This window comes from Ovis aries, chromosome 13 (assembly GCF_016772045.2).
Source record: "Ovis aries strain OAR_USU_Benz2616 breed Rambouillet chromosome 13, ARS-UI_Ramb_v3.0, whole genome shotgun sequence".
Classification (NCBI taxonomy): domain Eukaryota; kingdom Metazoa; phylum Chordata; class Mammalia; order Artiodactyla; family Bovidae; genus Ovis; species Ovis aries.
This window is the reverse complement of record NC_056066.1, coordinates 66,852,820-66,869,840: the sequence shown is the minus strand read 5'-3', so window position 1 is coordinate 66,869,840 and position 17,021 is coordinate 66,852,820. Positions and strand designations below refer to the sequence as shown.

The window sequence follows — 17,021 nt, the reverse complement described above, 5'->3', positions numbered from 1 at the left end:
CTTGGTTGGAGGGAGGGGGCGGGATGGGGGGCATGGGGGTGGGTGGTAGGAGTAGGGGTATAATCTTGCTGTTTGTTACCACCAGGTGTCACTGTTAACTGGCTGTGCAAGAAAACATACGAACTGTCCCAGAGTTCACCTAGTTAAGTGATTTCAGTGGATAACAAATGAGAAAACCATGTTTGGGGTGTGGGAGGAGGGGTCAGCATGTCTGGAGCTATAAATAAGGCCCAGTCCCTGAGAATAAGAACTGGAGTACAAAATAACATGTTCTATCAGCCACACCCCCATCTCAGCCTTGGAGAACTTAACTGACAAATTCCCCAGTGGCCCCAGTGGCCTTTGAGGTACCTCCCAGCATGCAGTGGGCCTCCATGGTTCTGTGCCTTTCTGACCACGGAGCTTTTCCTTCTCCTACATGAAAGGAATCTGAGATGAGCGCACATTCCCCCAAATTCCTGTTTTTCCTTCCAATCAGTACATGCTCTCAACCTGGTTCAATTCAGCTCCATTAAAACCACACTCCTCAGGCCTCTCTCCAAGCAGCCTCTGAGGTTCCCTGCCTTTTGCATACATCATCCAGTCAATCTCCCACCCTCAGGCTAAACAGAACAAGAACTGGGCAATATCTGTTTTTTCAAACTTGGAAGCCCATGCCCAGCAAGGGAGGGACAATGCTTTCAGGCTACCTGGTTTCCACCCCCACAGTCCTAACTCCACCTGTCACCCTGAGGCGCCAGGTGGGGGTGCAAGGTGCCAGCAGGTGGTGACCAGCTGGTACACCTCCTGGTTGGGCAAGTGCGGGATGCTGCGGATCCTATGCATGTGGTGGGAAAGGGAGAGAGCCTCCCACAGACGTTGTGTAGACAGGCCCGGGGCTCCAGTCCTGGACGCAGGCAAACCCAGGTTCACATCTTCCTAGCTCTGCGACCGGACCTTGAGCAGGTGGCTTTGTTTCCTTGCCCCTCATCTCCTTTCCCTGTAAACTGGGTTTGGTGATAACAGCTTCCTCCAGACATGTCACGCCGATGCTTAGCGTTAGTGTGTAAGACTCCACTCGGCAATCATTCATGCTGCTGATTGACTGAGTAGCTACTCTGTGCCTGGCACTGTTCCAGGCATGAAAACTAGAGGGGAGCAGGAGAGAGGAGGGCTGTGCCCTCATGATGCTCCCATTCTGGAGTTATATTTATTTGTATGTGCACACCCGTATGGAAAGCGTTAGTCGCTCAGTTGTGTCTGACTCTTCTGTGACCCCATAGGTTGTAGCCCACCAGGCTCCTCTGTCAATGGAATTCTCCAGGCAAGAATACCGGAGTGGGTAGCCATTGCCTTCTCCAGGGGATCTTCCTGACCCAGGGATCAAACCAAGGTCTCCTGTGTTGTAGGCAGATTCTTTACCATCTGAGACACCAGGGAATCATCCATGTGGGGAGATATATAAATTTGCCAAATATATGATGTGTTGGGTATTTGTTACACATACATGTGTACCCTTGGGCATGGTATTTTGGGGGCATGGAAGTGCAGAATCTTAACCACTGGACCTCCAGGGAAGTCCCTGAAAGATCTTTTTCATGTTAGTTGTTCCACCTTTCCCTTACTACTTTTGCTCGAGCAGCCGGGACCAAGTTTGAATGTTCATTTGCTGACTGACTTCCCCACATTCTTTCTAGCAGTAGGATCTCAGCCCATCAAAGATGCAGCCACTGCCTCAAACCCTGGACGAACTCATACTGACAAAGGCTTGTTCATTTCATCCCCGTCAGAGCCCCAACTCCTCTCTTTACCCACATGTGGGCTTATTATATTTGAATGGATCAGCAGCCACAGAGGTGATCCGTTAGTTCAGCTGAGCTTGAAATTAGCAGCTCACCCCCTTAAACGGTGTGGGCAATGTGTTTGAGCTTGGGCTGCCGAGCTGTTTCCCCCTCAGACTACACCCAGCATGGAAATGAGGGCACTCCTAATATTTTCCCTTTTGACATTTGATTAATAGTGGACAAATCCAGACCCAGTAGTTAGCTTTCCTATTATCCATCTTTTGGCAGGCACTGCTGCTTTTCAAGTCTCACTGTTCTAAAAATGTACTCAGATCTGAAGCTGTTCACTCTGTGGATATAGGCATGATTTCCTGGTGTCAAAGATAAGAGACATCTGCCATGCAAATTACAGACGAAGTGGGTTGCTGGGTTTCAGATCGGAAGCCAGGGACCTCTGTGCTACCAATTAAATCAAATGCTACCAATCCTTCCCCTGCTTTCTCGGTGTTGTCATGTGACTGATAATCTGCCAGGGTCATCCAATCTACCACCCAGTGGTAAAGCCCAGTGTGGGGCCTGCATGCAATTGATATGTGCCATACTGGGTCAGGAACCGTGATGCTCATGATGGGAGATCGAGCCTGGTAGCTGGACAGCCTGAACCAAGTGGATTTCAGACATCAAAAGCCTTGGCCGACTACAGAGTGGTCATTTCATCCCTTTGTGAAGTCTGAGGTCTGACATGAACACCTAAGAGTCAGGAGTGAATGTTGACAATCTCAGTGCCAAGTGAAGTAGCCAGGGACATGGCCTCAATTATCTTATTATATATGTATTTATTCAAAAGATGCTTTAGAGTCTCTTATTCACCAGATACTGTGCTGAGAGTTCAAAGGTGAAGACCACGGTAGAGTTGGCCTCACATGACTGCTTAGTAGTGGTATCACCTTGGGCAAATTAATTTCCTTCTGGAAGTCTCAGTTTCCTCATCTATAAGACTAGAATAAGCATATCTTTTTTTTCTGCATGATAAAATTATTACAAAAATTTAGCAAAGTCATGTATATTAGTCTATAACACAGAATGTCAGCCCAGAGTAAAAAGTCAATCAGTAGTAGTCATTATCATTATTTAAACTTCCTCCTTATTCTGAAAAAGACCTCGAGTATCTTACAAACAAAGTGTATGCAACAAGGTAAATAAGAAGCGAAGACATTTTTTAAAGGAAAAATAAGAAGAGGGAAAACAAAGTGAAGCCAGGGCTGAGGTTCATTTGTAAAACACAGACTTGGAACTCTTCACCTCTGCTAGAGATGAGCCTGCAGTAGGCTCTGGGCTTCCTAACAGAGGAGGCAGAGAGGAAGACATACCTGCTGTGCGACTTCCAGTCATTACTGAAGTCAGAACGGAAAGCTTTCAGAAGGCAGCCCTCTCTGGAATTCCCTTGGTACTGAACCCTTGGGTCATCTTAGAAGAACACTAGGTACATTTGTGACTGATGACTCCTAACAGCCTCCTAACAGTAAATACAGAAACACATTTCCTAGAGCTGTTTCTTACAGCTCCATCAGTGGAGGCTGCTGGCTTGGTGCCCAAGCGTGGGTTGCAGGACAAGAGTTCGAAGGTATCAGGGAAGGGGGCGCAAAACAGGTAGGCTACCAGGAAGATGTCTTTTTCTGCAAGGGTGTGAATCTTCCAGGGACGGCCAGGAAACTCGGCATGCAGCCGGAGAGTACAGACAGCCAGGGCCACTTTGAGATCCATGCCCAGCAGCGTTGCCATCGTGGGATCTGGGCTGTCAGTGGGGCCTGGAGCCGGGAGAGCTAGCCAGATGGGAAGGACTGCTTTTAAATCCGGCCCCAGTGGGATTTAAACCTGTCTCGGCTCTGGCTTATTTTTGAATTGTCGGTAACAGATTGGGCCTCTCAGTGCCATATCTTTTTAAATATGCACAAAGCCATGGAGTCATTCCACTGCAACTATGATACTTTGTCTTCTGGTACTTTAGGGACTGCATTAGCATCATAAGCTTCCCCTAGTGTTTATGGTTTTAATTCCTGTCCCGGTTGCATTTAAAAATGTTTTTAATACCGGCCTCTGCGTGAGTGTGCAGGTTGGCGATCGATAGATGAATGACTGTGAACAGGTAAATATAGTTAAGTCGAACGAGTATGTATAGCTGCAAAGGCAATTGGTGGTATTTATTTGGAGAGTAAATCGTTGCTCCAAGTCATAATCCTCCATTTCCAACATTTAGAAACAAAAAAACGGCCTCCGTGCAGGGGAAGATGGCTAAATTGAATAGCAAGAGGACAGGCTTGAAATACTGGTTAACCAATGAAGCGAGACCCATTAGAGTAAATTACCAAGTATGGAAGCATCGCGCCACTGCTTTGCTGACTCCGACACGTGGATACCCTTAGCATCCGTTTATTTAAAAGGAAACACACAGCCTCATTTGTAGCATCAGCATGTACCGAGTCAGCAGGTACAGAATCATGGGAGAAGAGGTGGCCGGGGAAGAGAAGAGCATGGTGGCTGTTCTGCTAGAAAGGGAACCACAGGGAAGCCAAAATCACTTTGCAGTATGCCTGCTTTCCAACAAGTGAGTTTATCCTCCGGTTGCGTTTAGTCGCACCCACATAGAGACAGCCTGTGTCGTGTCCCTAAGGAGATGCCCTGAGTAACTTCTTTCAATGCCCCAAATAAATAAATAAATAAACCTCTCAGAGCCGCAAGCTCTTTACCACTGGCATTTATGCAGACAGCTCATGAGAGCATTTTATAAATCCAGAAGGAGACAAGGAGCAGCAGATCCCTCAAGCAAGTAATTGACGAGAAAGAATAGCCTGTCACCCAGGAGAACTGGGAGCACTGAATTTCAGTTACGGTTTATTTAGCTTTGCCGAGCCTCGATTGGCCGGCAGTTTTCTAGAATTCCCCTTGAAGCCAGCGCGGTCTGGCATGAGATGGTGAGGACATACTCCATAATATTCGCGTCTTCAGCAGAAGGGTGTCTTTTGGGTTCTGCCCCGCTTGGGATAGACAGGCCCAGGATTCAGCCCCCAGATTTGAGAACTGCTGGGGCATGTTGGAGCTGGAAGGGGCTTAGAACCAATCCCACTGATGTCCAGGAAAGACTTGCTGGGTCCCCACCTCAGGAGTCCTTCCCCGGCTCCGGCCCAGCCGTGACCTGAGCCTGGCCCTCTTCATGTCGCACTGTGGGTGTCTGTGGTCCATCTGTCCTCCCCCACCAGACAGGGAACCCTGAGGCCAGAGCCTTTGTCCACCCATCTTTGTGTCCCACACACCTGATGCAGCTCCCCGCGCTGGACCAGGCGCCAGTAAACATTTGGTGAACCATGCAGAGATGGGACCAGACCCAGCCAATCAGATTCGAGCAGCATGTTTCCCAGCCCCCCAGGCGCCCCCACCCCCGGCTTTGTCACTCAGAGCACCTGATATTGATCATAAAGGAATGAGTCGCATTCTGTTGGTTTGGTGTCTGGAGTTTATTAGGTACTTACTGATACCCGTCAACTGTAGATAGGGCTGAAGTGCAGGGAAATGGCTGCCTGCATGAAGTGAAATTCAATAAAACCGCATTTTAAGTGAAAAATCAGTATAAACACCAGGCTTCTTTGCCATGGAAACAGAGGTTGCTTAGAAACTGCCTAACGGCGAGTTCTAAATTTTTTAAAGTCAAGTTATCATTTAAGCTACATGGCCCTACAGGTTATTGAGAGATAATCACTCGCCTCAGGACACTCGGAGGCAAGAGGCCCAGCCGAGTGCCTCCCAGAACTCTGGGGACCAGATAATCTCTTGATAACTGTGCCCCCTGGAGCCACTGATTTGGGCCTGGGGGAAGGAGAAAGAAATTTTTGTGCAGGAGTTAAATGGTGTACATATATATATATATATATATATTTTTTTTTTTTAAGTGTTTTTGGGGGGCTTGAAAAAAGATGGAGTTGGCCATTTGACGTGTTCACCAGCCATCCCAGCCATGTCTCAAGATGTATTAGGAACATTTTCCAGGCAGTTACTCCAGTCAATTCAAAACAGAGGTCTCCTCTTTGTCTTTCATCTTTCGATTATGCAGAAGGATGCTTTCAGGGTCTTCGGCTTTCTGCCTTTCCCTGTCTGGGTGCCCCTCTCCCCTAAAAGGGCAGGAATCGGGCCCGGGACAGGGTGGTCCTAGAGGTTGGAGCAAAGCCGGGCCTCTGAGTAGTCAGACAACATCTCCTGGGTCTCAGGCTTAGCTCCCAGGGCCTCAGAGTGAACGAGGGTCTGGGTTCAGAATTTGTCAGTGTTTAGAGTTCAGCAGGTTGCATGTCTTTTGCTAAGCAAAGAGCACAGCTCTGCCTACCAGCCACCTGGCACAGTTGCATGGCACAGTAATTGCTCCCGACCTCAGGCACACGGAGGACAAAGAACAGTGCATTCATTTCTTCCTGAAAATAATGGGCAAAATTACAACCCCAGTGGCTGAGAATTGGGACCCCTACCAAGTCAATATGAAGGAAATTATGACTGTAGCAAAAGACAAATGTTCTGCCCCTTTCAGAGCATCTGAGAATTTTCCATGGTGTGGCAGTCCTGCCGGGGTTGGTAGTGATAATTATTCCTGAGACACACACACTCTTTCTGGAAGGAACAGTTGTTTTCATCATACACTTCAAAGTGCTTTCCTGCACCTCATCTCCTTAGAGCCTCCGAACAAACCTGTGAAGAGGGTGGGGCCAGTGTGATTATTTTCCTTTGGAGAAAGAGGAAAAACATGTTCACAGAGGCTAAATAATTTGCTTCCAGACGCAGAGAGAAGAAACTAGCATAGCCAACCTGCCATTCTGGGGATTCTATCACTTTAGGAGCTCAGGAATGAGACCCAAAATAATTCTTCCAAGAGTTTGGCCCTGGCTTCTAGAAGAAGATGAACTTTGCACGTGATTTTTCCTTTGCTTCCCTGTTAGTGTCTTATTTAGGGATCCTGAAGGGCAGAAAGAGTGGCTTCCTTCCTTTTCCTTTCCTGCCAACGAATGCAACACCCGAATTTAGCAAGTTAAAAAGGGATGCCGAAAATGAACTTCAGCGTTGCAGAACAGAGTGGTGACTGATCTGGGCTGCAGCACCACTTGGCTGGGTGTCGCCCAGATCAAAATACTCCTTGAAGTTGAGAGTGTGCACCCATGCTGTCGCTTGAAGAATTGTTCCAGTTCTTGAAGGGGGAGAAAAAAAAAAAATCAAATGAAATCATTTGCATTCTAACAGCCTTTGGCACCAGGGAAAACTGTCAACTGTATCACGTGTAAATAGAAATCTGCTTCCCAGTTTTGGTGCATTTTTTCATCACTTCCCTTGCCACTGTAATTATCAAAGATATTTTTGTTTTTAAACAAAAATTGTCTCCTACGCAGGCCCCATCTCCTTTCTGCGGTGAAGTGGAAACAATGAATTAGAATATTCTAATCACTCTCCAGGAGCCACCGCTGAGGTTATAAACCCAAGATTATCCTGAGTAAAGAAAACTTCAGGCACTAGACAGGTCAGAAAACCAGAGTGCCCCTCCACCTGTCTCCCTGGCCACCTGAGCCCACATCTGTTAAACCCAAGGAAGGAAGCAAAACTGGCTCCACTGAAGTACATCCTGAATCCGTCCCCCAAGGGCACAGGCTTTTCAGATTAACAAAATTAAAAACCAGAATTTAGCACCAGTTAGCAACCGTTTTGGGCATGACAGAGCAGGCACGCCACAACTGTTTAAGTTCTATCCAACGCCCAGTAGTAGGGGAGAGGCTCCTCAGAATGGTCATCAAGAATAAAACATGATCCATCAGATAGATTCTGTCCGCTGTTAGCTGGTAGACAGGGATCCCATGCAGGCAGCCCTGTGTAGGGCCGGATCTGCATTTTCCCTATTAAACCCCAGCAGAGCCCTGGGTGAAGTGTATCTCCCATTTTCAGAAATGAGGAAGCTGAGATGAAGATAAATCACGCAGCTAGTGACATCTGTGGTAATGTGACTCCCGTTAGTGACATCAGTGGATCCTTCCTTAGTGGTGAGCCATTCACCTCTTCTTTAGGTCATTTTACAGAATATAGCTATTTCAGCTCTAATATTTTGGTCACCTGATGCAAACAGCCAACTGATTGTAAAAGACCCCAATGCTGAGAAAGTGAGGGCAGAAGGAGAAGAGGGCATCAGAGGATGAAATGGCTGGATGACATCACCAATGCAATGGACATGAACTTGGACAAACGATGGGAGATGATGAGGGATAGAGAGGCCTGGCGTGCTGCAGTCCATGGGGTTGTAAAGAGTCAGACATGAGTTAGCGATTGAACAACAACTATTTCAGCGAGGGATGCTATCTGAAGTCATGAGTGTGCAGCGTGATAAGTCCCTTCCTTACTAAACATGAAACCGGTTCAATCAAATGTTGGTTGAGTGCTTACTGTGTGCACACCAAACACCTGAGATACAGCAGGGAAACAGGCGTCCCTGGCCTCAGGGGCTTGTGCTATAAGGAAGGGAGATGGTCAGTCAACAGGCTGTTGACAAATGCTGGGAAGAGTATCCTGAGAAGGAAAAGTCGGGCAAGCACCTGGGCGAGGTGGCCGGGAAGGCCACCCTCTCTGTGCAGGTGGCACAGGCGCTGAGATGGGTAGGATGGCTGCAAGAGAGCCACCCAGCTAGGGAAGGGCCTCACCCTTCCTGAGACTGAAAAGCCAGACACTGCATCGCTGAGTCAGCCGAGTGTAAGAAGTTTACACCTGGGTTGCCCAGTGCCATGGCCCCGGGCATCGTTTAGAAATGAAATGTGAGCAGATAAGAGGCAAGGGTTGTGACCCCATGATTCAGACCAAGATAAAGAACCTCACCTGTGGTGGGTGCCTGGCGCTGGATAGCCCAGGCCCTTCCACTGTGTTTGTGTTGTGTTTGTGACCAATACTTGGTGTCTCCTAAAGGTCTCAGGGCAGGGCTTAGCCGATCCTGCCATGGGAAACAACTGAATCAGATCTCTCTGTGGGTGAATCCAGACCACCGAAATTCCACGGCTGTCAGAGGCCTCGGCTACTGAGTTCAGCAGCTTGCTGGAGGGAAGAGATAAGGACCTGAGGCCCACAAGTTGAGGGTTTTGCCCAGGCTTCCCAAGCAGGACAGAGGTCCCTGCCCATGACTGGTCCTGTGAGCAGAGAGGACCTTGTAATGGAGGTGGGCCTTATCCATTTCCTTCCTTCTAAAAACTGCTTTGTAGCCAAGAATTTAACCACTTTCTTTGCCAAGAGCTTGTTTGATGTCAATATGGTTCCGCTCAGACTAATTACTTTCCTTCTCTCTCTGTCAACGGAAATGAAACTCTTTACCTCTCTTTCTGTTAGACTTTGGGACCATCATAATGGTCTTCAGAACTAAAGCAGATTTTGTTCTGCTGTTCAAAGTGATGTGGTTATCAGTTTTTTTCACAAATCGCCCAGTATAGAGCCTCTGGGGGTGCGGGGAGCAGCAGCCCCCTCCACGCCCCCATAGTCCTTTTCCATCTCTCCACAGCGTTTTCCTCCACCTGATGAAGGTCGACCCGGACTCTACCTGGTTCCTCCTGAACGAACTTTACTGCCCAGAGGAGTTCACGCCTCCCCACCCCAGCCTCCACCCTGTGCAGCTGCGAGGGGCCACCAAGCAGCAGAACCCCTACTCAGCTAACGTGCTCCGCCTGCTCCCGGAGCTGCAGTGACACCCCTCCCCGGGCAGCCAAGTGGACGCCAGAGGAGGTCCCTTCCCTCCCCTGCCGAGGAGGACGAGGACGTGGGGCCGACCCCACCCTGGCGAGGGCGGTGGCGGTGGCAGCAGAGAAGGCTGCCAAGGTGGATTAGACAGCCGATCGATTTATAAATTGATCGATCACACAACTGCTCAGAAATTGGATTGAAGGAAAGCAGCCGACTGTTATTTATATTTCATACCTGGTGTTTTCAAATGACATTGTCTGGCAGCTCTAAGGGCTTAACTCCTTAGCGCACCACCTCTGCGGCCCCAGCTGCCTCACAGGCCACCCCCCACACACACACCCATACCCGAGAGCTTGGGAACACATTGGGCAGAGGCCTGTGCATCGTGTGTGTCCTGTGAGCGCTCAAGGACCACGAGGAAGCGACACCCATCCACGAGTTTTCTGGTCACTGGCCGGCAGCACCAACTCACACTCCTCCCTCTCCTCAAATAAGGAGATGGAACCTCACTGTTCTTTGGAAGGAGGTGAAATAAAGGCACTTCTTGGATGAAAAGTATGATCAAAACCTCACTTTGAAGTTTGTTATTTCAATTGGGTGACTTTTTAAAAATGAGTTTATGTTTGTAAAGGGATAATACAGACTCATGGTATAAAATCCAAGTGGTACAAAACACTGAGAAGTCATTCTTCCCATCCTCATTCACCAGACATCTAATTTCCCTCTCTAGAGGCAAATACTCCTGATAGTTGTTTGGATACCTTTTAAGTATTTTCCGACTGTCTGTCATGGATAATGGTCTACTGATGGCCAGGTGGCCGTGACGCTTTTGCACCAGTCAGGACTTGGCCCTGCTTCATCCCTCCCCTTCCCAGTTACCTCCAAGCCCCCACTCAGCCCCTGCATTATTTTGAAGCAAATCCCAGATGTCATATCCAAACTGTTTTGTTTTTTTTTTTTAAACGGACAACCAGAATAGATTGGGCTTTCCTGGTGGCTCAGATGATAAAGAATCTGTCCACAATGCAGGAGACCTGGGTTTGATCCATAGGTCGGGAAGATCCCCTGGAGAGGGAATGGCTACCCACTCCAGTATTCTTGCCTGGAGAATCCCATGGACTGAGGAGCCTGAGGGGCAACAGTCCATGGGGTTATTAAGACTTGGACACGACTGAGCAACTAACCCACAGAATAGCATTCAAAAAATTTCAACAATGGTCCTTTAATATTATATTCAGTCAGTGTTCAGATTTTCCCAGTGTGTTTGAATCAGGATTCAAATAAGGTGTGTACATTGCCATTGTCGATATGTCCCTTAATAAATCTCTCTTAATTTATAGATTCTCCACCTCTTTTCTTTTCCTGGGAAGTTTTTTGTTAAGGAAACAGGTCATTTATTCTACAGCACTTCCCACAGTCTGGGTTTACTGATTACATCCCCTTGGGGGTCATTGCACAGGCTCCTCCTGTCACCTGTATTTCCTATAAATGAGGCAAAACAAGAGATTAGGGTTTTTTTGTTTTTATTTTTTGGCAGCACTCCTCTGTGGGTGGTATCACTCACTTCCATCAGGAGGTGTGTGGTGTCTGATCTCTTCTTGTGATGTTGGCACTGGTGGGTCGTGCTTGGACCTAGTCATTCCATTACGGATCGCAGAGCAGTGCTCTTCCTGCCCCACCATGCCAGCTGGCTTGCAGCTAGAGCCTTGCGTCCCTTCATCAACCATTCAGTAACCTTGAGAGCGTTTGTGTGGAAAAGGCTGGATAAACACTTGATTTTCATAGCTGGGAGACTTAAAACCCACAGATTATGTAAATTCAGGTATACAGCCACGCACGCACGCGCGCACACACACACACACACACACAGGTGCTGAAGGACACACGTGCAGGAATGATGAGTGCTTTCTCAGCAGTTGCATGGTGAGGCACTAGCTAGATAACTCCTCCAGTGACACAGATAATCCCCAAGCTCTAAAAATGAAAAAACAACCAGAAGACGACTGGCATGGGGACCTCGTGGAGCAAGGGTCCCCAGCCCATTCCAGAGAGGTCCCACTCCTTGCCTTGCAGAGCCTCCATGCAAGGGCAGTGGGATGGCCCAGCTGGCTTCTGGTCTGGCTCTGTCAGTGAGTCATCAGCCTCCACCCCCCCCACCCCCCGCCAACAACTTTGGGCCTCAGTTCTCCCACCTGGAAAGTGGACGGAATGGGCCAGAGGGAGAACTCTTAAACTTGGACGATTGTAGACTCTGCTAGGAATCATTCCCTGAAAACGTTCCTCCTCCCTGTCACTCCCTGGAGGGTACAGCATCCTCTGAGCCTGCAGTAACGGCTCATCTCCACCTCTTGCTCGGTCCACTCAGCCGACCTCGAAAAATTCTGTGTCCAATTTCAGATACCTCACCTGTGACCCCACAGGGACTCCAAGTTAAGAAGCCCTGAAAAGAGAGAGATAATCACTTAACTTTCTTCCAGCTCGAAAATTCTGGAGTGATTTCCTTTGGGGAAAGGGAGGAAATACCCTCTAATTGAGGGGATTGTCAAAGGATTCACAGAGCATTGTTCCCGATTCCGCTGGGGACACAGAGTGATAGACTAATTCAATCTCTAGGTCCTGACAAATGAGAAAACAGGTCAGAGAGGTGGTGTGACTTGTCGAGCATGACCTGGCTCCCAGAGAGATTAAAGCAGCCTGCCTTCCTTTACCAGGTGCCAGGGTGTGGCAGGCCAAGATGGTGTGCCAAGGAGTCAGGGTACATGCACACCCACCCTGTACCATGATATTAGAAAGCTCGTGCTCTGGGGAAGCCCTCCAGGGGATAACCTGCACGAGAGAATTTCCGTGATGTTCCGAAAACCCACCGCTTCCTCAAAGAGTTAAGATATCCCGAGTCGCTTTCAGATTCCTGCAGGCAGATTGTTGCACTTGATTAAAAAAAAAAAAAAAAAAAAACTAATTAGAGTGCCTCTCCGGTTATTATTATATTCAGGCAACTTTAATTTTGAATCTGTCCTGCTGACTCAATCTAGTCCTGGTTAATGTCCGCTTTGCAAAGCGGTCGTTTCCCCCTGTTAAAATTTCTGGTGCAGCGATGGTTTCTCCTCTCACTCAGGGTGTACCCTGAGTACCCTGAGTGGCTGTGTGGCTGGAGACGGGTAGGGGAGGAATGAATAGGCAGATGCTGAAAGGCCCTGCAGTTGGGGTTGAGATGTTTGAGCTCTGATCTGCAGGAAGTGGAGGATTCAGGGATATGTAAAGCTGGACCCAGGGGATCCTGAGAAGAGTTAGATGTGACCCTTGGTGCGGGGGCTGGGGTGGAGCACCATACTCTGGAAAGAACATGGATGTGGAGTTCATCAGAGCTGGGGTTGATTTCTGACTCTGCCTCTTCATAATGGCATGACCTCACTGGGTCACTTTACTTCATTTCCCCATCTCTAAAATGGAGCCACTGGGACTGCCCTGGTGGTCCAGTGGTTGAGTCCACCTGCCAATGCAGGGAGAGTGGGTTCCATCCCTGGTCAGGGAACTAAGATCCCACATGCCAAGGGGCAACTAAGCCCGCGCAGCACAGCTAAAGAAGCCTGCTTACCGCAATGAATATCCCACGTGCTGCTATGAAGACCTGATGCAGTCAAGTAAATAAATATTTTAAATAACTAAGTAAGATGGAGCCGCTGCCACTGCCTCTTTTGGCAGCTGCTTCAGGAGGAGTAAATGCTGTAGTGTCTCTCGTGAGTAAGTGCCTGGCTCCCAGGACAACACACTGTCCTTCCCCCATCTCCCAACCCCACTGCTCGTGGTTTTGTTAGGGATGCAACACCTACTCCTCCAAGACACTTAGAGCTGAGCAAGTAGATGGTTATGTCTCTGAATGAACCATCCAGGAACTACAGGGCACCGCAGCAGTGGAGGAGATAAGATCCTAAAAGATAAGCAGACAGGCAGAGAGGATAAAGGGCATTCCAGACAAGGTAATAACATGCTCAAAGGCATCGGGCATACCTGCCAATATCTGTACTCATCATAACTCCTTCCCTTGCAGCTGGCAGGAGACCCAACTCAAAACTGGCTTCAGCTACAGAGAAATGCCTGGGCTCGCATGACCAATAGGCCGAGCTGGCTTCAGCTCCACAGCCAGCCTCTGTCGTTTGATTCTGCTTCCCCCAGTATTGCCTTCCTTCTCAGGAGCCTTTCTCTGTTAAGTGCCTGAGGTGGCCACCGCTAGCTCCAGACAGAGGTTCAACAAACCTAGGAGAGTGAGTTCCTCCTTCTGGCAGCTTCAGTTCTAGTCCTAACACTTGCTCTCCTCAGCTCGGCCCGTCTGTCGCCACGCCCCAAACCAAGCACTGTGCATCCAAGCGGGTATCCACAAACTTTTCTCTGTAAAGGACCAGCTGGCAAAAAAAAGGCTTTGCAGACAGGTTCTCCAGGACAGGGGTTCCCAGCCTCTGGGATCTAATCCCTGATGATCTGGGGTGGAGCTGATGGAATAATAATAGAAATAAAGTGCACAATAAATGCAATTCATTTGAATCATCCCCAAACCACTCCCTCCTCTTTGGTCCATGGGAAAATTGTCTCCCATGGCTGGAGACCTCAGCTCTATGGAGTCTTCTTCCCTGATACTTTTTTACAACCTTTTCACATGTAAGCACTATTCTTAGCTCAGGAGCCCCTCAAAATAGGACAGGGGCATTTTTTTTTTTTTTTTTTTTTTTTGGCCCAGGGACCTTAGCTTGCCCTGATCTACATTTTCACAGGCAGGCCTGGAGGCAGGTGTCAGGTCAGCTCACCAAACTGTATGGAGAGGGAACTGGGGTGGTTTCCCCTAAAAGGAAGCACTGCATTTCCGTTACCAGGAAAAGAGATGCGGGGTGGAGAGGGGCCAAGTCGACAGGCTGTGTCTGTGACAGGTGACAAGGGTGGCTTGGCTGTCTAGGGAAGGGGTGTGTGAGGAGGTTGCGGTGGCCAAGGCCACATGTACGAAGGGCCTTGACTTGTCAACCTGGGGATCCCAGCCTTAAGAGATCAAGAGGGGAGGCCTTGGAGGGTTTTTGAATGGATGAGTAATGCACTGAAAGCAGCGTTTTAGGAATATTCATCTCGCGGCAGCGTGCAGGAGAAATTGGAAAGGAGAGAGCCTGGCAATGAAATTGTGTTTCTGAAAGTCCCAGGACGAGAAAATGTACCTCTTCCATCAACCCCCAACTGTTTGACATGCCGTGGTTCATGGGCAACTCGAGGCACATAAATATGTGCTTTAAAGTTTAAGAGTAAGAAGTGAGATGAATGGAACCTCTGATGAGCCTCCCTCCTTGTTCAGAAGCCTGGGGAGTGATTTTCCAAAAGCGGCTCCGGCTGCTATGAGCAAGGCAGGGCTCCTCTCCCTTTGTGTGACTCACCCCAGCCTCTGTGTCGGCCTTGATTGGAAGCAGAGTTGCCCATGTTGCTTTGCCTCCAGAGTAAGGAAGAGAGGCCAAATTTCAGAAAATAACTCTGAGTGATGGCTGCCTCTATGGAAGCGCTGATTGCTTTATAAATGGCCTTCCTCTCCCCACCCCCCACCCACTTCCCGACAGAAGTTTGGAGGCGGCAGTGGCTTTCCAAATTATGCTTGAAAAGCAGCCTGATTTCCCTGAGGAATTCTCTCCGAGATGAGGAGCTGGTCTCCCTTTTTTTCCGACACTTTCACCCAGAGTACAAAGCCTGTCTGCCAAGGGCTCGGAGGGAGCGGTGCCCACCTCCCTTCAGAGCCATCAGCACCAGCCGTTAATGAAAATCTCTCTGGACTGCCTGCCTGTGCAGCAGGAAGGGGTTAAAAAGCGCTGATGACCGGCTGCCTCCAACACCCCCTTCCGTTTTCCCCCCTTGGGTAATTCGCCATTCTTTTTGCACAGCAGCTCCCGGGTCTCAACCTGTTCTCTCAGTCAGTACCCTCACGTCCTCAGCTTCCTCCCACACAGTCGGCTCTGAGGTAAGGAAGCACCTTCCGGAATCTCTGAGGCCGTTTCCAAGGGAAAAGATGGAGGGGGGCGGGGGAGGTGGAGCAGGGAGAAGTAATGGAGATGAGTCAGAAGTTTCTTCAAGAAATAAAACATGGGAATTCCCTCGTGGGTCCGGTGTCTAAAATCTGCCTTTCATTGCAGGGGGACGCGGGTTCAATCCCTGGTCAGGGGACTAAGATCCCACATGCTGGATGGCACAGCCAACAAAAAATATACAAGAACTAATACCCGTTACGTTCCCCAGGGCAGAGGTATGCAGTGGACACAGGGCTTGGTGCACCCCGTTTCCCCTCCGCCCCGTTTCACATCCTTTCTTGCCTCACAGACCCCACTTCCTGCTTTCACACGTTCCACCCGGGACATTGCCCAGTCCCTGAGAAGAGGCCAGAGAGGCCAGCAATGGGAATCTAACCATGCCACAGTTTACAGGTGACCTTGGGCGGACCCTCCTCCTCCCCAGGGCCTCGGTTCCCTCCCTGTCTGCTAGATGAAGGATTTGAACCAAGCAGTCTCCAAAATTGCTCCACCTCCTAAATGGTGACTGACTTGATAATAACGTGTTGGCAAGAATATGGGGGAAACAGGCATGTACATTGGCACGAGCTTGGGGTTTCCCTGAGAGTCCAGTTAGCAAGACTCCTTGCTTCCACTGCAGAGGGCATGGGTTTGATCCCTGGTTGGGGAACTAAGATCCCTCATGCTGATCTTGCGTGCTGTGCAGTGTGGCCAATATCTGTATATATGTATATATATATACATATATACACACACACTCCTCTATCCATGGAATTCTCCAAGCAAGAACACTGGAATGAGTAGCTAGTCCCTTCTCTAGGGGAATATATATATATATATATATATGTATATATATATATATATATATATATAACATGTGTATTGGAGTAAGCTCTCTGGAGGTCAGCTTGACCATATCCCATAAGCTTAAGTGTACACACCTTTTGACCAGCAATTCTGCCTCTAAGAATTTAATACTGATGCACGTGCACAAAGCGTACCTGCTCAGGCGAGTCACTGCAAGGTTGCTCCTGCTTTGCAGAAACCCACAATACTGAAGGCCCAGCATGCACCAGGCATTATGCTTAATGCTTTACATTAATACCTCAAGAGACTGGGAGCAAAAGATAGGAAACAACCTAATCACAGGACTTCAAATCCATCCAGAGGAGGCTGAAAGACCCTTTCACCCCACCCCCCAAAAAGCCTCACCAGAAGTTCTAGTGAGCTATACTGAACAATGGTACATCCAATGTCATGAAATGTTAACTATTTCCTGAAAGTAAATACGGAATTAAAAAGAAAGCAGAAGGAGGGGTTGGGGAGGGAGGGGGGAGGGAGGGAGGGAGGGACTGGTTAAATGAACTATGGTCCATCCGTATAACAAAATGAACGAAACAACAATGGGTATCAGAATTTTAAATGCACATACTCTTTGACTCAGCAATCCTGCTTTTAGGGATTTGCTTGTCCATATGCAAAGATGGGGGCTTCCCTG

At 48.7% G+C, this 17,021-nt stretch overlaps 1 protein-coding gene across 2 annotated transcripts in view; it reads left to right on the top strand.

Moving 5' to 3' along the window:
* TTI1 (TELO2 interacting protein 1) overlaps positions 1 to 10,064 on the top strand; it is a 39,362-nt gene extending 29,298 nt beyond the window's left edge. For both annotated transcript variants that reach the window (XM_004014563.6, XM_012189178.4), the window contains one exon: positions 9,319 to 10,064. In XM_004014563.6, the coding sequence (XP_004014612.2) occupies positions 9,319 to 9,502 (184 nt within the window). In that variant the 3' untranslated portion in view covers positions 9,503 to 10,064. The remainder of the gene's footprint in view (positions 1 to 9,318) is intronic.
* The last annotated feature ends 6,957 nt before the right edge of the window (positions 10,065 to 17,021 follow it).